This window comes from Vanessa atalanta, chromosome 24, assembly GCF_905147765.1.
Source record: "Vanessa atalanta chromosome 24, ilVanAtal1.2, whole genome shotgun sequence".
Classification (NCBI taxonomy): Eukaryota; Metazoa; Arthropoda; class Insecta; order Lepidoptera; family Nymphalidae; genus Vanessa; species Vanessa atalanta.
Window position 1 is genome coordinate 7,147,333 of NC_061894.1, and position 22,010 is coordinate 7,169,342.

General features: G+C 34.7%; 2 protein-coding genes across 2 annotated transcripts; both read right to left on the minus strand.

Moving 5' to 3' along the window:
• Positions 1-541: 541 nt before the first annotated feature.
• Positions 542-8,201, minus strand: LOC125073543 (myrosinase 1-like). Its single transcript, XM_047684404.1, has 11 exons — positions 8,173-8,201; positions 5,551-5,657; positions 5,225-5,372; positions 4,668-4,834; positions 3,926-4,186; positions 2,815-2,903; positions 2,578-2,725; positions 2,176-2,339; positions 1,668-1,820; positions 1,310-1,401; positions 542-861 (listed from the first exon to the last, which is right to left on the minus strand). The coding sequence occupies exons 1-11, from the start codon at positions 8,199-8,201 to the stop codon at positions 615-617; spliced, it is 1,605 nt and encodes a 534-aa protein (XP_047540360.1). The 3' UTR covers positions 542-614.
• Positions 8,202-9,514: 1,313 nt separating this feature from the next.
• On the minus strand, positions 9,515-19,437 carry LOC125073544 (myrosinase 1-like). Its single transcript, XM_047684405.1, has 11 exons — positions 19,211-19,437; positions 17,662-17,768; positions 17,067-17,214; positions 15,457-15,623; positions 14,592-14,852; positions 13,799-13,887; positions 13,245-13,392; positions 12,683-12,846; positions 11,565-11,717; positions 10,240-10,331; positions 9,515-9,761 (listed from the first exon to the last, which is right to left on the minus strand). The coding sequence occupies exons 1-11, from the start codon at positions 19,435-19,437 to the stop codon at positions 9,515-9,517; spliced, it is 1,803 nt and encodes a 600-aa protein (XP_047540361.1).
• Positions 19,438-22,010: the final 2,573 nt, after the last annotated feature.

Here is a 22,010-nt window from a genome sequence, read left to right on the forward strand (position 1 = left end):
TTACACATTTTGAGATACTCTGTAATTAAAATGGTGGAAAAGTAACTACTGAGTTGTTAACCGGTTTTTCTCTTCCTCTTTACATTTAATTCAACATTGTTACATTATTATTTAAAGGTGCTTTTACGGGCCCCTATTTGAATAAAGAATGCTTTGATTTTGATTTTTGATTGATATTCAAATTCGATGTTATATAGCAAAACACAGAAAAGAAGAGACCAATATATTTGGACTCTGAATTGACGCGATATAATTGTATTTGTGTCATTAGCGATTTGCGAAAAAGTTACGTGTTTTTCGGATATTAAAATTAAAGTGGACATAAGTAAATGAGTGGAACAGTGTCAAATACCAGAGATATTAACAAATGCAGCTATGAGGTCTCCGTGCGAGTTGACATTTACTAATTAATAGTTAAAATATTCCATCAATAAAAATCCATAGAAAAATTCTATACCATATTCCAAACATGAAGTATGATTTTTATTGATGGAATATTTTAACTATTTCTACACTTATTTTCTGAATTTATTTTGGGTAATGCTTTGACCATTTGGGACAAACTAATGTGGTGAGGTCAACTTCGCCCATAGACATAATCGCCTCAAATATAATCACAGAATATCGACTATGTAGAATAATAATAAGAAAGTAAATAAAATATTACTGCTGTATAGCGTAATTGGGGCGGTATTTCTTGCGTTCCTTGGATAGGATCGTCCTGCGATGTATGTCTTATTTAGGCAATTGTCATTAAGTGTCCGGTTCTTTATTACGCATGCGTAGAAATGTGCCGAGGCTCGAGGTGTTCTTCTACGATCAGGATCTTCGAAGTCAACTTCGTAAAGTCCAAATTTAACTCTGAAAATTATACGTACCTATAAAATTTTGAGGAATATAAACTGTTAATGTACGAATACTATTTTCTAATACCTAATTGTCTCTGGAGTCCTTTCCAATTGCAAGAGGTGTGAAATCAAATAAACAACATTCGACATTGAATTGAATACCATTAACTGAATCTTTGGTATTATTAACGATAGATTCTCGTGCTGAATGATGAAGTTGCTGTCGGGACTTTGGAATTTAAATTAAAGTTGATTTAAGTATTTAAGTGCAAGAGTGTTGTATTATAAATAAAGATATTTTGATCAAGAACTATTCCTGTACGTCATAGCTGAATTATGAGCAATGGAATATATAAATCTAAGTTTATCTTAGCCTATCTTTATTATTTAGTGTCGATATATATGTGTGCGTGTGTATATACAATTAAAATATCAGTTACATCACATCTACATAAACTTACTCATATCCTTGCGACCATTCAAAGTTGTCTAAGAGTGACCACGCTGTAAACCCAATAACGCTAACGTTGTCCACTTTGATGGACAGCAGCACCTGTAAAGAGTGATGACCTTCTACTTCTGAGGCCATGAAACAAGATCATATGTCAAACAGCATTGAATGAAATTAGCCTGTCTCGTGGCCTAGTATCTTACAGACATAATACAGCAAGTATTCAGGTTTGCCAGAAATTAGGTACAAAGGAAATATTCACACACAATGTTCACAAGGTCAGTGTTGCAATGGCGGCAGTGGCAATTTTTAAGGACTATAGTGACCATTGATTTTGGAAAGCCCGTAAATGTATTATACCCGTTCACCTGTTCCAAATACGCTTTGAAGAAGTCAATTCTGCCATAGTCGTCGAGCTGGTTGCCCGCAGAAGAGTAGCCGTTCTCTGTGATTAGGATATCAACGTTTCCATACTGTTTTTTTAACCACGCCATCTGTCTCCGGATGCCTTCGGGGTATATCTGAAATATTTGTATTTGCTTGAAAACATAAGATAATTGGGATAGAATTTGATCATTATTTATAACGAACATTTCGTGTTGACTCGATATATCGATCGAATGCTGTTGCTGCAGTGCGATTCTGTAAGTATTCACTTTAAATCTCACTCGCGGATTGTTGACAACCAACTTACGGTGATACGCCTTTTGTGCGTGTAACTTATAAATTCAATTATTATTATAATCAAATGTCGAATATCACGTTCTGAATAAAATGTCCAGTATCACTCGTGTTGTGTAGTGAGTTTCGATTTTTATTACAGAATATCCCTACAGATTTTTAAATCATCGGTTGGTATAATTATATATGGATTACCGGAAATATATTATAAGCGCCATAAGGTGCATTGGGAGGCGGTTTCAATTTTGTATTTACTAGCGGTGAGCCATTTAATAACCAGGAGCCTCTGCTCTCTCCAAGCTCTGCTGATTTGATCATATATGTGGTGTAATGGTTCATAGCTAAAAAATCTGCTGTACCTGAAATGTTGATTTTGGCTATAGTACTACTTTTTCTTAAATGTATCACAGCTGGTGTCGTTGAAATGATAGGATCAACATCAGAACGTTTTGTTCAGTTATGTCTTTTTTTTCGCCATAATTGTTGCATGCTTAATATTAATTTAATTTAAATTAGTAGCCAAGATGGTTAGGGAAACCATTTTGCTATTTCGAAAATTTTGGAACTCGCACGGATTATATTTTAGGTACATGTTACCTTTAACAAATAATTTTTCTTCATCCGTAAAAGAAGGAAGCGTCGACTCATTGTGTCCATGTTTCAGACTGTACTCCAGCATAGTCTTTTCAATATAGAGTGGCCACCCACCACTTTCCGAAAATATTGGATGACAATATCTTGCAACCTGGAAATTTTATATTTTAAGAGGCAGATATCATTTGTGTGAGCGATCAAATTTCTAAGTTTTTAAACATATTTTAGAGCATACTTTACCATGTGCTCCCTTCCCATCGTAGCTAATTCCACGTCCTTAGGAGAGAAAGGTTCAATCCATGCCATGATGTTTGCGATGGAAATTCTGCCTGAAAAGTCACATTTAAATGCCATTCATGTTCATTCATCTAGGTAAAATACACCAAAAAGTAGAGAAGACTATCTTATAACAGTAGTCATACAATATATATTTTTCCAACGAAACAAAGTTCTAACAATCATGTATCTTTGACCAAATTACTTTGACGATAGACTGTATCAACAGAAAGACCAACCAATGACAGTGTATTCTAATCAATGAAGGTATAAAGAGAAACAAATCTTAGCATTAGCATTAGCAGCCCGTAAATGTCCCACTGCTGGGATAAAGGCCTCCTCTCCCTTTGAGGAGAAGGTTTGGAGCATATTCCACCACGCTGCTCCAATGCGGGTTGGCAGAATACACACGTGGCAGAATTTCGTTCAAATTAGACACATGCAGGTTTTCTCACGATGTTTTCCTTCGCCGCCGAGCACGAGATGAATTATAAACACAAATTAAGCACATGAAATTTCAGTGGTGCCTGCCAGGGCTTGAACCCGAAATCATCGGTTAAGATGCACGCGTTCTAGCCACTGGGCCATCTCGGCTCTTCATCAATTAACAAATCTTATATTTACATATTTCATGCAATTTGATAATAGCTCCGTTATATTGTGTACTCCTAACAGCTCTTGATTTAGATGCCATTATTGATATAACAACACTATTCCTTTTAACGACATATATCCACTTTATTTTCCGATATCAGTATCGTCGACGTTTAGAACGCCATTTTTCGTAGATTCATATTGATATCACAAATGATTGAATAACATTAATATCGCGTCAAATCAAAGTCAAATGTTGCTTATTTGGCTTTTTCCGTGTGGTTGGAATAGGCTTTAGGTGTAGTAGCTGTTGGGAATGTGTCGTACTAGGTAATAAAAGTATTGATTGTCTGTGTGATAATCTTAATAACTACGATTAGATATAATTTGAGAGTTTGCCAAAGGGCTATATGTGAGGGTCTCTGCCTGATACGCATTTAACACTAAGAGACTAAAGGCCTAATGTCATAATAACACTCACCACTATATTTGGGTCTAAATTCTTGATCAAATATTCTGTAAGCCTTGGCATGGGCAAGCAATATGTGTTTATTGCACAAATAAGGAGCGAACTCTGTCTCCTTGATCTTTGGAGCAAGAAGTCCTGTAAGGTAACTATAATCGCAAACAACAATTGCTTCGTTTATGGTGAGCCATGTTTTGACGCGGTCAGCATAAAGTGAGTACACCACCCTCACATAGTTTCCAAACCAATCTACTATCAAGGGATTAGTCCAGCCACCTTGAAAAAAGAAAATACAAAAATAATTCATGAATATTAAAAATATTTTGCTTTTAATTTTTAAGACATCAAACTCTGCCGGACATTCATTATACGGATTTCTAAATAAAAGGCAGAATAAAAAGCCCAGACCATTTTTTATGCATTATTAGCACACACACTCTGATTATTGATGGTCAACAATCTTCGGTTAGTCAAGAGAAACATCTTTCGTCGTTCAACAACTGAGAAGAACTCGTGAGAGTTGAAATAATTCAGGATGATTTATTTTATTTTAAATGTAATAATAACCATAAAATTATATCTTTTTTCAAATGGCTTAGTAGAGAGAGATCATGGTGTGTGTAAAAAGTCGTTGATTTTGACATAATCGTTGTCATTGTCATTTTAAACTTAGAACTCTGTACTTTGAGCATATTAAATTGAGCTTTTATAGTTAGTAAATTAAGACTCTATTGAAATATAATCACGATTTTGATACCCATGTCTTGAATTGTCACTGGTAATTCCCAGTGATAGAGCGTGACCATTGGTTCTATGCCCTCGGCGATGAGGGCGTCAATGAGGTCGCTGTAGTATTTGACACCAGCTCTATTCACTTTGTTGGGGAACCCCGTCGGTAGAATACGAGGCCAATTTATAGAAAATCTGTAAATTAACCAGTGACACGATTAAGTTTTGTATTCCATAGTTTTATAAGAAATTTTATTAATTTGTATTTTATTCTCTTTATTACAGACGTACAAAGTTACCTAATAGAAATAGAGAATAAAAATTTATCTAAAACTAGGCTAAACAAAGTATAAAAAGTAGAGAAAAACGATGTATGTACATCAGACTCCAGCTTGAGGTTAGTATATTTAGTATATATTAAGAAATATACGGCCAGAGATCTTATGACGAAATACTGGTTGCCCGAATATCAAGTAAAAATCCCAAATCCACGAAAATTGTGTATCTTCATTAGTACACGTTAGATGTTAAATAAAGATAACAATTTAATAAACAGTTACTAGTTATATTTTTAGTGACAAATACCTATAAAACTGAAGACCTAGTTCTGCAGCGATCCTCACGTCTTCTCGCCACTTGTGGTAGGAGTCCGCGGCAATGTCACCTGTAGCATTATTCTTGATGCTCCCAGGGTTCTCGTGGACAAACCTGTCCCAAATGTTTTCGCCTTTACCTGCAAAATACAAGAAGACCAAACGTGACAAATATTCAATTACATTGATTACACAGTCCTCCTTCATCAGTCATAGCTATTTTTGCACACTCAAACCTAGTTCAAGTAACTGTTTTTACTGCAAAATGTATTATTTTTGGGATATCTAAAATAAAATTCTTCATCGGAGGATACTCACCGTCTGCGTTCCAGCCTCCTTCTATTTGATAAGCTGCTGTCGCGGCGCCGAATTTAAAGTTTGGAGGAAAACTTCGGTCGATGCATTGACATATTTGCAACAAGGCACTGTGACAAAATTAATAAATATTAAAATTACAAATTCATATAAGCAGTAGCGTAGCTAGATGAGCAAAGGCTCCGGCCTTGGAAAATAATCGGTCTCTTTCCAAAAATATTGGTATAAAGAGTGGTGAAAAGAGTTCCAACCCTCTTTAACTCATATTGCCCTTCAAAGTTATACATAGGAAAAAAAATCTCGTGAACAGAGTCAAGGTTTTCTAGGTTCAGGATCTGGCGAGTTGGCTGACCCGCTCTTCTTCAGGGCCCTGGTACACTGCATCACCTGGCACTACGATAGCTACGCCACTTTATATAAGTATTTACCGATGGCTGAAAGAATATTTTCAACGACGCAGAATTTGAAAGCTTTATGAAGAGTTTGGCCGGTGGATATGAACGGATGGCATGTTGATTGGTATTGAAGTAATTCTTGTTTCATAGGAAATTCATGATTCTTTATTCACTAGAAATATTGAACTTATTCCATTTCTTGTGTTTTTATACAAAACTTTTATGTATTATATTATTTGTAAATAAATTACTGTGGACAATTAAAACTTTAATTATCAAGTACATCGTAAGGTGATTATTGTTGGTCTATTATTATAAATATTTACAGAACGTGACTCTGACGTGTTCGATATTGTGATGAAGTTCTAGGCGTCTTGTTGTGAGTTATGCCTAAGAGATAGACATACACCATTGCGGACTTTTTGAAGATCCTTTTAAGGTGTAAAAAACCGTAGTACATTATTTTGATCTATCTCGTAGAGTTCAGTCAGCGTTTGCAATTCAAGCGCATAAATGTGTTTATTTACGACATCACTTCAGAAACCTCTAAAATTACCAGTGTTTCTCTACTATATTGTGCATGTATTATACATATAAACCTTCCTTTTGAATCACTCTATCGATTAAAAAAAACCGCATCAAAATCCGTTGTTGTTGTAGTTTCAAAGATCTAAGCATACATGGGGACAGACAGACAGACAGACAGACAGACAGACAGATCGGGAAGCGACTTTGTTTTATACTACGTAGTGACAAAAAGGATTTCTAAATATATTTTTTAAACGACTTATTAAAAAAATACTTCCGTTTTGTTTGCTGATGGTCTGAATGCCATTTAAAATTTCACAGCTCGAAACTCCGTAGAACTTCGAAACAGCTGTAATAACACAGAAAAACGTGCGTAAAATTCAATTACAATATCTTATTCAAATCAGCTTCTAGAACTGGCCTCCGACGTGTAAGGGTAACTACATAATTTTTTTTTTTGTTATCATAATTTACATCTATATTCATTATATGGATGTTATTATAGGCATTTTTTCTGATAACTTTGACAATCATATTTCAGCCAGATTACACAAAATCTTTATGAATTATACACGTAAACCTTCCTCATGAACCACTCCGTCTATAAAAGCGAAAAGAAATCCGTTCGGTAGTTTTGAGTTTATCGCGCGCAGACGTGGCGGCCGGACTTTATTTTATATAGTGTAGAGATATATACCTAAATTCGGAGATTGAATTAATTTAATTATCATTTTCATTCATTATATTCATTCACTCAACTGGGTCATTTTTGCTCAGGAGATCGGAATTGCAATCAGACGGAGTAATGCTGTTAGCATTTTTGCCACCATTCCACGTGGTCACGATTTTTACAGTAACTACTTTTATTTCTCATTTATATATTAAAAAGGTCCTAATGTTAAAATTCTAATGAAATTATAATATCACGACAGAATTTAATAGTATCAAGAATGATTGCTGTGTTTCAATTTTTAAAGAAAGTCAGTCAGAAACGAAACAGAAAAATTAACTTAATGAATAATAATTTAAACTTACACTACAATTTATTAAAAACTGTTAATATTACTATTACTAGACTAGTTGTAATGTTAGGTTCAAAAATTGTAACGATGCATTTTGAATACGTTTTTCAAGTATTGTAATTAGTTATAAATAGCATGTTCATTACTCTGATCCCAATGTAAGTAGCTAAAGCACTTGTGTTATGGAAAATTAGAAGTAACGACGGTACAAACACCCAGACCCAAGACAACATAGAAAACTAATGATCTGTTTCTAGATCGACTCGGCCGGGAATCGCACCCGGGACACAAGATTAACATTGTACGTAATTATAATAGAATAAAAGAAATCCAGATATATAGAACATATAAATTTAATTGTATATACAATTATTAATTATTTATATTTTATTTAAGAAAAAGAGTGACTGACTTTCTTGTTTGTTTTTTGGTAGAATACACATATGTACCGAATATAAATATATATTGGTGACAAATTATATAACTTTAATATATAGTAAAATGTTTTCATCAAAAAGCGTTATATTTTAATAAACTAATTATTCAATAAAGTAATATGGAACTTAAAAAGAAACTAATAATAATTTTAAACTAATTAAACACGAATTTCTTTATCAATTAACTATTCAAACGTTTCAGAGATGAAGATTATGAAGACACACTTGAATAAACTAACTTACCATATAGCGACTGGTTTCAGCGGAAACATGATCGATACTGAAATTTGGAGCCAAGCTAATTAATGTCTCTATAAAAACAAGTCGAATATTAAAGATTATTCGAGATCTTGACCAATGATATCGCGTCAAGATGACGGCTTCGCCGTTTTCATGAGTTTTCTTAAAGGGGCTGTGACCCAAATATTTATCAGCTGGTTAACAAAAAATACTTTACAAAAGTTTAGTATCTTATTAATAGTATCGTTTTAAAAAAAACCTGTTAAAACACTACTAATATTTGACAAAATATTTGTTAAAAATTTTGCAATAAAGTTTGATTTGAATGCTGTTTTTATCCATTCAAAGGAGTTCTTGAGTACGAGCAGCTACCATACTGTAGAATGTATTATTATATTATTATAATAATAAATATATGTATTTTTATATTATTTTTAAGAAAAAAAAGCTAAATGTGCAATGATAAGTTTCAAACATTATGTTATTTCAACAGAACAGTGTCGTTAGCCGAATATATTTTTTAAATTATATTATATTTTTTGTGTGGAATTTAGCTATTTTATTTTATATCGACTTGAGTAATACCGAGTGTTAAGACGTAAAAATTAATAAAACTATGAAATACTTAATTTTAACAAGAGCTTACAAGCTATTGTTTAAAGGTGAGATATTTTGAGGTTTATAAATAAAACAATCATATATTTTAATATAATTATTTAGTTAGTATTAAAATTTATATTTAACGTTATTCATAATGTATTATTTATTTATTGAAGTTAGCATATATTTGATAATTGATCATATACCTAAAGGTTGTATGGAAGAGATCGCTCATGCAATTTTTACATTCCGGTAATTGATTTTGAATCTGTCTATTTTATTTAACGTATATAATACGTTTAGTAAATTGAATTGCAATTATATATATACATTACATATACAGACACTTTAATAATGTTGAATTTGACTCATATATAATTAACTCAAGAGAAAATATAGATTATTTTTGATTATTTAGATGTTGATAATCGAATCACCTTACCTATAAATAACCAAATTCGTATTTTTATTACTGCTACTGATGTAATTCACTCATGAATAGTACCATCTTTAGGAATTAAACTAAATGCTAATCCAGGTCGATTAAATCAAACTAGATTCTTTATTAATCGTCCAGGTCTTTTTTACGGACAATGCTCAGAAATTTGTATCTATTGTAATTGAAAGCTTAAATTATTTTAACTAGTATGTCACCTAAGTTCTCATTAAAACAAAAAATAAAGTTAATTTTCGTAAAAGTAAATTACTCTTAGTAAACACTTAATAAACTTAATTAACATAATCTTTAGTTGAGAAACCATTTAAAAATCAACAGAACGAAAATAAAATATATGCTTTTTCCGAAATTTTGGACACTCTCTGCTGAATTCTTTCGGTTGGAAATCAAGGATCCAGCAATGAGTTTCTTATTGAGGCAAGTATCATTAAGCGACCGGTTCTTGATAATGCATGCGTAGAAATGTGCAGAAGCGCGAGGCGTTCTTATGCGATCAGGGTCTTTAAAGTCCACTTCGTAGAGACCAAATTTCGAGCTGAAAGAAATTGGAGAATATAAGTGGGTTTTATTTAGGTCGCATTAATAATTGTATTATGAATATCATTTATACCGGCTTTATAATGTGTCTGCGTGAGCTCGATTTGTGTTTATAAAATGAGCATTTATTCTTATGACGGCGAAAAAAACGACGAGAAAGTCTACATGTCTGTCTCATGGTTGATGGTATTTTTATTTTTTTTATGTAATTATGTCCCTTGTGCCGTAGTTACACTAGCTCACTCAAACTTCAAACTGGAACACAACAATACCAAGTATTGCAAGCTTGGCGGCAGAATATCTGATGAGTGCATTACCGTTGTAAGAACTTGCTTATACTTACTACAACCAGTGATCACTTACCATAATATAATGTACTGGGTCCTCTACCTTTTCATTGATATAAAATAAAATTAATAATAATGATATTGATATGCTATTGTGTCAAATAAAATATCTAAGATCAAAAAACTTACGTATATCCTGCTAACCATTCGAAGTTATCTATCAACGACCACGCTGCGAAGCCTATAACGCTGACCTTGTCCACTTTAATTGACAACAACACCTGAAATATATATGTAATTTTAGTAAAACAGTAATCTAAAATATAACAGAAGGTAAGTCAGGTCTCGTGGTGGAAACGATACCTTAAATATAATCAATATTAAATAAGTGGTTCACGTCAAATCATTGAATACAATCTGAGAGGACCAGAAATATTATGGAATTGACATGCTTTGGAAGGGACGGTTAATATTATAGTGTCAACACGGCGGAGAATCTTTGACAATAAAATACTGTATTTTTTCATTGCCTTCATTTGAGATTCAAACCTGGTTTGAAGCGAATGAGTTAAGGTACACGATCATAATAAAATCAATTTGGATTGCATTGGGTGCTCATGCATATGTACATATTTACTTGGTGGTAGGGCTTTGTGCAAGCCCGTCTGGGTAGGTACCACCCACTCATCAGATATTCTACCGCCAAATAACAGTACACTGTATCGTTGTGTTCCGATTAGAAGGGTGAGTGAGCCATTGTAATCACAGGCACAAGGGACATAACATCTTAGTTCCCAAGGTTTGTGGCCCATGGGTGATGTAAGGAATGGTTAATATTTCTTACAGCGCCTTTGTCTATAGGCGGTGATGACCACTTACCATTTGGTGGCCCATATGCTCGTGCGCCAACCAATGCCATAAAAAAAGTGGTCAAAAAAGTGCTTAACACCATTCATCATAAGCTCTGATTAATATTATTAAAGTACTAAATCAATTTTGACAATATCTGCTAAGGAGTATGCTTGTAAGGGCATAGTATTTTTTGAATTTACTCCTTGAGAGGGTAAAATGGGGGATGAGAATTTGTGTACAATTTTAAGCTGGAAAGTAAAAGAAGACCCCATAGGGTATTGTCGTAGATTGTCGAGATAGTAATGTCAATATTTGCCGTAAAAGGAATATAAATTGGGGCTAAAATATTGGCATCACATTTTTGCCATAAAATGTTTTGTGTTCAGCTACTTTAGAATAATATATAATAGTTAAGCGATTTTATTTATAACAATTATAGTACAAACGTTGAATGGCTAGAAAGTATGTTAGTTGTGAGATGACGTCAGACAGAGAAGTATGGAAGAAGAAGACATGCTGCGCTGATCCGAAATAAAATTGGGACAAGAGCAGGAGGATGATGATGATGAAACGTTCTTATTTATTTTTAACTTATTTCCTATACAATATAAAATATAGATTGAAAATATCTGTAATGGAGTGTTATTATTATTAAAATTAACCTGTTTCAAGTGTTTGTAATAGAAGTCTGCTCTCTCATAGTCTTCGAGCTCGTAATTGCTTGTAGAGTAGCCGTTCTCTGTGATCAGGATATCTATGTCGCCATATTGTTCCTTCAACCATGCCATCTGTTTCCGGAGCCCTTGTGGATAAATCTGAAATTGAATCGGTTGTGGGAATAAAATATGAATAATTTACCTGTATGTTTTAAAAATAGACTGTCAAACGGGTTAAAGTTGGCAAGTGGTCACGACTGGTTATTGATATGGGCACTGGAAGAAATATTAAACAACCCTTATATCGTCTTTGCACCACCAATTTTGGAAACCAAGATGTTATCTTTCCTATGACTATGGTTACACTGACTAACACTTCTAACCAAATACTAAGTAAAAAAACACTAAGTATTGTTGTGTGGTGGCAGAATAGCCCTATCACCAAGTATGAACAGCCTATGAGTGCGATAGGTCATATCATATATTTACATTAGCAGCCTGTAAATTTCCCACTGCTGGGCTAAGGCCTCTTTTCCCTTTGAAAAGTAGGTTTGGAGCATATTCCACCACGCTGCTCCAATGCGGGTTGGTGGAATACACACGATGTTTACCTTCACCGCTGAGCACGAGATGAATTATAAAAACAAATTAAGCACATGAAAATTCAGTGGTGCCTGCCTGGGTTTGAACCTGAAATCATCGGTTATGATGATTTCAGGTTCAAACCACTGGGCTATCTCGGCTCTCATCATATGATTAATTTAATTCTACAATTGAATCGACATAGCATTTTCTTGAATCTTATATTCTGATGCGACAGCAAATTCCCATGACCGAAGAATGTTTTGGCTTTAAGGCCAAGGGTTTCACATGTTGTAAGTCACGGGAGTGATATCACTATATACCTCATAATTTCGTACTACCACTGAGTATCGTGTCAGTTCAGGTACCGGACCTTTACCTTCTAAGCGTTTTCAGGGCCGCAACTGCTTTATACCAGAGAGACAAAAATACAATGAAATTTTTGGTTCAAAATGGTTTTTTTAGCCGACGAGTTTGGGATATGCTTACTGGACCGAATAGGCAAAACTTAATAATAAAACCTAATAGTATAATATTATTACCGGTAATATCTTAGAATATCCATAGTATGCATTGGGTGGCTGTTCTAATATCCCATTTAATTCTGGCGCACCAGTTAAGAACCAAATACCAGGGTCTTCACCTGGTTTGGCTGCTCTAATCATGTTAGTTGTGTAATAGTTCACGCCTAAGAAATCAGCTGTGCCTGGAACATTAATAACAAAATATAAGTTTATATATTAAAGTAATTTAATTATACTTTTATTTTCATATATTCTGTAGGAGGACGGGCTTATGGGCCATTTGATGGTAAATTGTCACCATCGCTAATGGACATCGACAAATGGAACACTACAATAATAAGTATTTATGACTGTCAGTCTTGCAGAATGGCTTACCATCAAGTTACACATATACGTACCTTTTGAATGTATTTATTTTAAATATCTATATACGTTTTTATTTATAAACATATAGAAATAGCGTATATATGTTCAAAACAGTATATATATATATATATATATATATATATATATATATATATATATATATATATATATATATATATTGTATTTGTATATTATTCATTTAGAAAAAAAAGACCTTTGACAAATATCTTCTCTTCATCAGTAAATGCAGGAAGTCTGGACTCGTTGTACCCCTGTTTACGGCTGTAATCCAGCATCGCCTTTTCCGTGGAGGGCGGCCAACCACCATTCTTAGAGAATATTGGGTAGGCGTATCTACCTGTCTGAAAGCGTTTATATTTAATTATCCTAGTCGCCTCGACTTCGTAAGGGTGAAATCAGATTTTTTACTGGAAAAAATCTAAACCATCATCACTAAAATACACAAAAAAAATTATCATTATCGGTCCAGCCGTTTAAGTTTAGTGAAACAGATGTACAAATACGCATAAAGATTAGCTCCCCGTCCCGTCGGGTAAGCTACATGTCTATTCGGTCAGATATCTACATCATCAGCAATTATTTTCATGTATCCGCTAATTTACGCAAAACCATAATGAATTACCTATACCTTCTTTTATAATTTGTCAAAGATACAAAATTAATATTTTTAAAGATTTGACTATTTTTATGGTCATAAATATATCATTTTTAATACAATAATCAGATAATATTGAACGTATATGATACCGCATGATTTCGTCCGAGCTCCGCGAGTTCGACGTCTTCTGGGGAATAGGGCTCTATCCACATGAGGTTGTTAGCGAGAGATATTCGCCCTGTAAAATAATATACGTTGATTATACTGTCTCTTGGGGTTAACAAGTGTTTTAATTGATGGAATCAATGATTTCGGGACAATTTGTCATTTTTTTGTTGCTATATGGGCCTTCTTTTTTGTTATATAAATAGACGGATCTGCAAATGGAAACCTAATGACAAGTGGTCATCACCTCCGATAAACATTGGCGCTGTAAGAAATATTAATCATTCCTTATAATACCAATGCGCCATCAACCTTGGAAACTAGGATGTTATGGCCCTTCTGCCTGTAGTTACACTGTTATACAACAATAAAATTTATTATTATTGTTATTTGGCATTAGAATATATAATGTTTTTTTTTTATAAATAAAAATTACCATGTGTGCTGTTCAGACTGTAATCTATGTCTGAGCCAAATTTTATTCTGATCCGTTCAGTTGTGCTCGCGTGATTGAGCTACAAACAAACCAAACTTTCGCATTTATAGTAAATGATAAATATTGGACAACATCACATACATTACTCTGATCCCAATGTAAGTAGCTAAAGCACTTGTGTTATGGAAATCAGAAGTAACGACGGTACCACAAACACCCAGACCCAAGACAACATAGAAAACTAATGAACTTTTTCTACATCGACTAAGCCGGGGATACACATTACTCGACCACGGAGATCGTCAATGAATGGGTTAAGCAAAGTATATATAATAGCATACCATAATATCTATGTCGAAATTCTTGTTCGAATATCCTGTAAGCTTTAGCATGAGCAAGCAGTATGTGTTTATTGCATAAATACGGAGCGAATTCTGTTTCTTTGATAACTGGTGCATAAATTCCTGCGTTGTAACCACAATCACAGACGACGTTAGCTTCGTTAATAGTGAGCCAGGTTTTGACACGGTCAGCGTAGAGGGAGTACAGAACTCTCGCGTAGTCACCAAACCAGCCGACGATTAGAGGGTTTGTCCAACCACCTTGAAATTAAAAATATCATCACCGAGAAGTAGGTTTAATAATATTCTCTCGATGTAATGGACTTGATTTTTATTTTTCATTTAGAAATTCTCATTTCAATTGAAAATCAAGTACATAGTTGTTTTGGAATTTTTTTCTGTTATATCATTATGTACATACGAATTCTAGTTATGTTAAAGTAAATATTTTATGTTAAAAATTTGAATCGTATAGGTAGGCAAAAGCATGGCTTATTTTGGGGTGATGGTCTTGACCCATCAGGAAATATCAGTGTCCATTTACGACTGGCCAATAAGCACAAGCCACAAGGTCAAGGCAAGGAAAAAAGAAAGAAAGAGTATCTGTTGAATATCTTGCCGGTTCTTCGCGGTAGAATCTACATTCCGAACCGGTTAACTTAATATAGTTTGTTAAATGACGATTCAAAAGTGCTTGTAAAAACCTACTTGAATAAAGTATATTTTGATTTTGTTTCTATTTCTATGGCATTTATTATCATCACCAAATTCATATATGGATTCGTCGTTGTAGTTAATTTATATTACTTTGATTTTTTTAATTTATGCCATAATATGCCGAATATTAAATTATCGTTAAACTTACCCATGTCTTGAATTTTCACTGGCAGTTCCCAATGATACATAGTGATGACTGGCTCCACACCCTCATCGAGGAGGGCATTTATGAGGTCACTGTAATATTTCGCACCGGCTTTGTTGATTTTTTTGGGAAAACCATTGGGTAGAATGCGCGGCCAGCTTATGGAAAACCTGCAAAGTAAGACTTGATATAGAAGAAGATATTATGAGTCGAGGATCACAGCGGTAATAAAATGAAATATATCTGGTTTTTATTGATATAGGTTAGCAGATGAGCAAATGGGCCACCTGGTGATGTAAGTGGTCACCTTCGCCCGTAGATAATGGTGCTGTAAGAAATATCAACCATTCCTTTCATCGCCAATGCGCCACCAGAAGGAACTAAGATGTTACGTCCCTCGTGCCTGCAGTTACACTGGCTCACTCACCCTTCAAACAATACTGAGTACGGCTGTTTGGCGTAATTACTAGAGTGACAGAATAGAAAATATATGTATAAGTATTATGCATCGTAATAGGCTGTTCTTCGTCTTTTACTGGGTGTACTTGTCGTTCTGGGCACTGTCGAGTCCCACATAATAACTTATAGCCGACCACATAAATAACTGATATGCGGAAGCCTAAATCCTTGCCCATCTTTAAGCATCGTTTGAAAAACTATATATTATCTATCTACGTGAACCCCCGGTAAGCCGACAAACGTTTTGCAGAACCCCAATATTCCTTTACAAAAGAGTACCTTGTAATCCGACAAATTACATATCCAATGATAAGACTCTATATATTATACTTTAAAGTATAAAGAACTGATAACTATCACATGTAGTCAAATTCAAACTAAGCAATCAGAATCGTGGTGGTAGTCGAGTACAATAGTGGTGGCGCGTAGATAGTACCTGCTCAATCATGCATTATCTAAAATATTCAAGATCACATGACAAAGACATGTCGGATTGCAGGGGTGCCGGTTAGCCAGGGGCCGGATTACCGGGAGTCCACTGTATATCTAACTAATGCATGCAAGTATGAAATAATATGTAGTCTATAATTATATAATATTATTATGTTGAATTATTGGGATGTAGTTGTGTGTGTGTGTGACTATTTCTGTACTTGCCTGTTTTGGTTCTAAGCTTCTATCGCCAAAAAAAAGGTCACGCGTTTTTCCAGCGAGAAAAAGAAATGTTCGTTGTGTCCAAAATCGATCAGATGAACATCGTCATTTTTTTATATTTAATACGTTTTAAATAGAGCCGAGATGGCCCAGTGGTTAGAACGCGTGCATCTTAACCGATGATTTCGGGTTCAAGCCCAGGCAGGCACCACTGAATTTTCATGTGCTTAATTTGTGTTTATAATTCATCTCGTGATCGGCGGTGAAGGAAAACATCGTGAGAAACCTGCATGTGTCTAATTTCAACGAAATTCTGCCACATGTGTATTCCGCCAACCCGCATTGGAGCAGCGTAGTGGAATATGCTCCAAACCTTCTCCTTAAAGGGAGAGGAGGCTTTTAGCCCAGCAGTGGGAAAGTTTACAGGCTGCTAATGCTAATGCTAAAATAAATAAAGCTGAAAATATACTAAAGAAAATTCTTAATGAATGCGTAATTACCTATAAAACTGAAGTCCCAGTTCTTTAGCGACTTTAACATCTTCACGCCATTTATGATAAGAATCGGCAGCGACATCAGCTGTTGCATTTTCTTGTATTTTTTCCGGGTTCGTGTGGATTAGTCGGTCCCAGATATGTTCGCCTTTACCTGTTTAAGAAAAGCCAAATAAATGTTGCTTATATAGTTAGACACTCAAAAGGGCAATTGTTAATAAAATATCTAGGATAATCTTTAATAGTAGGCATTACTTAAAAAGGTCCTAAGTTAACACCCATCGAAATATTGTAATTTCGTTATCATCAAAAGTTCTTCGGGGTGTTTTTTAAAGGTATTTATTTTAAATTTATTTATAGACATGTATGTATTCCGCGTCTTTGGTGTCTATTTAATTTGCTTTTATTTTTTTACTGTTCCGCATGTGCCAGGCTTAACAGTATTAGTTCGCTTTGCTTTTCACCTAGGATTATAAGAGGATATTTCTTACATAGGTAGCCATTCTTTTAGATTCTCTGCATTGGCAAAAATTAAGTTTGAAGACATTACTAATATAATATAATTAATGTTGTAAGGTTTTACCTAATCAATATTACTCACCATCAGCGTTCCAGCCTCCCTCTATTTGATAAGATGCCGTGGCGGCTCCGAATTTAAATTTCGGAGGGAATTTAAGGTCGATACACCACGACAGTTGGAACAGGGAACTGTATCCAAATATATTGATTATAACGATAGTTTTGGAATGGACTAACTTGATTCTTGTTGTCAATTATAACTTGGTGATATTTTTATATCTTTTGTGTTTGTCAAAACGTATATACATTGGTGCTGTAAGAAATATTAACCATTGGAAACCTTGGAAACTAGCTTAATTGTCCCCTTTGTCTGTAGTTACATTGGTCATTTACCCTCTAAGACGGTTCACAACAATACTAAGTCCTCTCATTGTACGTACCATGTCGGGGCCCGACTCGAGGGACGTGTATCAAGTGGAAGTTATCTAACATCCGAGCTCCCAAAGTGACGCATTGACCATGTAAAAAAATGGTTAATTTTTCTGACAACGCAAATTTCTATGGGCTTTGGAGATCACTTACTATGTGGTCTATGAGTCCGAAAAATAAAAAAGTTTCTTTTTTTGACGATGATGCCACCTTATGCCTTAAGTGGTCACCACCGCCCATGGACAATGTAGCTGTAAGAGATATTCCAACCTTGGGAACTAAGATGTTATGTCCCTTGTGCCTCTAGTTACACTGGCTCACTCGCACTTCAAATCGGAACATAACAACTGAGCCACTAGTTTATGTGAATGGTTGAACAAATTTAATGTTTATCTAAATACAAGTAATTGACCTTTAAACAGACGGACCTATGATAACCATATATATGTTAATGAACGTCGATTAAGTTAATTTCAACTTAAACTGTAATATATCATCAATTGTCATATTATAATTGAGTCGAGATGGCCCAGTGGTTAGCACGCGTGCATCTTAACCGATGATTTCGGGTTCAAACCCAGGCAGACACCACTGAAATTTCATGTGCTTAATTTGTGTTTATAATTCATCTCGTGCTCGGCGGTGAAGGAAAACATCGTGAGGAAACCTGCATGTGTCTAATTTCAACGAAATTCTGCCACATGTGTATTCCGCCAACCCGCATTGCCTTTATCCCAGCAGTGGGACATTTACGGGCTGCTAATGCTAATGCATATTATAATTAGTTTCAGTGTTGGTGTATGTGCGAGTCTATCTGGGGAGATGCCACTGGTCACATATTCTAGCACCAAATATCAATACTTAGTATTTTTGTGTACTTGTCTACTAGTTGAATTTCAGAAAGGATATATTAAATATGTCGGCCGGAAACCACATATTTAAGAATAACACGTGCCCGGAAATGATTATTTTAATTATTTCAATAGTTGAAACCCGTTTGATTATTAAATTAATATTATTTAGTGAATTTTGAGAGGTTAAATTAGTCTAAAATAGTTTAGTGTCCATAAATAGGTGTTATATTATATAAGAGTGAATAGTTCCCCTACCTATTTTTGTTATAAAAGGCCGAATACCCGCCGATATCGGGAGCCCCCCACCGACTACGTTATGAGCCGAGGTGCGATCTCATAGGGACACACTCAGGAAGAACGTCACTCTTGAGCTCGCAAGAGTTCCATTCAAGGCTGAGTCTTGCACTCACCCCAACGTCCGGTGACGCTATAAAGGCCAGTAGGGCTGACAGCACTACATCATTCAGGAGAAAAAGAAAACCCGGTATCGGGAGCCGTCGGAGCGATCGGAACTCCTCGAGGATGGATAAAGATCCAAATCCTGACATTCGTGACGTCAGCATTGCTAACGTCATGTTTTTTTGAAGCTACTTCGTCATGTATAATTGCATTTAACTTACATAATGTATTACAAAGAGTAACTATTGAGTTTATTACCGGTTCTAACCGGTAGAATCTAAATTACGAACCGGTGGTATCTTTACTTTTAATATACCTAGTTTTGGAAATAACGATTTCAAAATTGGAATAAAGTATATTTTGATCTTGTCTTCCGGTGAAGGGTGAGTAGGCTCGTGATACATAAGGGATACATCTTCGTTTGTAAATTTAATAAATTAATTATAAACAAATAAATATTGGACAACATCACATACATAACTCTGATCCCAATGTAAGTACCTAAAGCACTTGTGTTATGGAAAATCAGAAGTAACGACGGTACCATAAACACCTAGACTCAAGACAACATAGAAAACTAATGAACTTTTTCTACATCGACTCAGCCGGGTATCGAACCCGGGAGAATTACATAAATATTACATCGACATTTAATGTTGAAATCATTTAGATAGGTATAAATAATTCATTCATAGTACAAAATCCATTATATTAAAAGTTCAAGATTTCATAAAAAAAAACATGGAAATCCGAAGGGCACGGTCGCAGGTCTGAGAAAAAAAAACAAATAAATAATATTTATTGGTTTTATTAATTTGAAAAACGAACACGATTTTATTCGAACGCATAAATAAAGGGACAGACATAAATCATGCTCTAATCTATGTAATAACAACATTGGCCGAATAGACTTTTTTTATGATTAAAATCATAATTCAAACGAATATTGTAATGAGGTAATAATAATAATAATGTTATAATATAGATTATCGTTTCATAGTCGAATTTAAAGGTCTGATGACCTTGTGGCCCACAAAAGAGTGAAGGCCCTAGACCAACAGAGGCGTATAGACCCTAGTCATTATATTATGACTTGTCATCTATCGGCGATATTGACACGATACATCTTTTTTTATAAATAATTTGCTTAAACATGCCAAAGATCTCATAGTTCGATCTCATAACTTATAAGTAGTTACCTAATTCTTTCTATATTATATATTTATACAACTTATTTCTTCAGTGCAGTGATTTATCTTTGTTACGTCACAATTTCAATGATTATATTATTATTCGGATATTACAATATGATTTTATGTAGGTAAATTTGACACATTTAACGAATCACTTTGAATGTTACCTATATCAGTTTTTAATTTTAAGTTGATGGTTTAACTATTTTAAATAAATAAAACAAAATTAAATAAACAGTAATGGCTCTTTCAGACAGTGACCCAGTGTTGTCCAGTCGGTCAATAGTTCGTATCGTAATCGTAAGAGCAGATATGGCCCAGTGGTTAGAACGCGTGCCTCTTAACCGATGATTTCGGGTTCAAACCCAGGCAGGCACCGCTGAATTTTCATGTGCTTAATTTGTGTTTGTAATTCATCTCGTGCTCGGCGGTGAAGGAAAACATCGTGAGGAACCCTCATGTGTCTAATTTCAACGAAATTCTGCCATATGTGTATTCCACCAACCTGCATTGGAGCAGCGTGGTGGAATATGCTCCAAAAACCTTCTCCTCAAAGGGAGAGGAGGCCTTAGCCCAGCAGTGGGAAATTTACAGGCTGCTAATGTATGTAATGTATCGTAATCGGAATAAAAAATAAAATTCCTCAGTTACGAATAAGTTGAGGTTAATTTTTGTGAGGAATAATCGAAGTTGGCTCGGAATAGAATCTGGAACGTATCATTACCGTTTTAAGGTAGTATAATTGGCTCCTGGCTGGTTCTGTATGTAAGTATTTTTTTTTCTCTAAGGTCAAGTTTATTCCCAGTGATGTTAATATATCATGAGATGGCCCCAGTCCACCTACCAATACTATACTGTATATATATATAACGAGACACCCTGACTTCGTATCAATTATTCTTAAATCTTTTTTGTTATGGCATTCGATGGCGAACGAGCATATGGGCCACCTTATGGTAAGTGGTCACCCATAGACAAAGGCGCTTTAAGAAATATTAACCATTCCTAACATCACCTATGCGCCACTTTGGGAACTAAGATGTTATGTCCCTTGTGCCTGTGATACTGGCTCACTCACCCTTCTAACTGGCACACAACAATACAGAGTACTGTTATTTGGGAGTAGAATATCTGATGAGTGGGTGGTATCTACCCAGACGGGCCTGCACAAAGCCCTACCAAGCTAAAATATAAACTTAGATAACTTAATTTTAAGTCACCTTTTCAATATCGAAAACGTAAAATAATATCAACTTGATATTTACAAGACTACAATACAATATACTTGTAAGCTCAAAAGTTCGTCGAATAATACAAATGACACTCGTTTTAGACGACGCCTCTGTATAATACCTGACGATCAACCCGATCGTCACGGCCAATTGCGAGTCGGACTCGCGCACGAAGGGTTCCGTACCCTTATCTATATAACATGTCTGTTGTATGAGAGTCTCAATTAAATATTTATTTTATTCTCTTTTTAGTATTTGCTGTTATAGCGACAACAGTAATACATCATTTGTACAAATTTCAAGTGTCTTAATGTCACTGTTCAT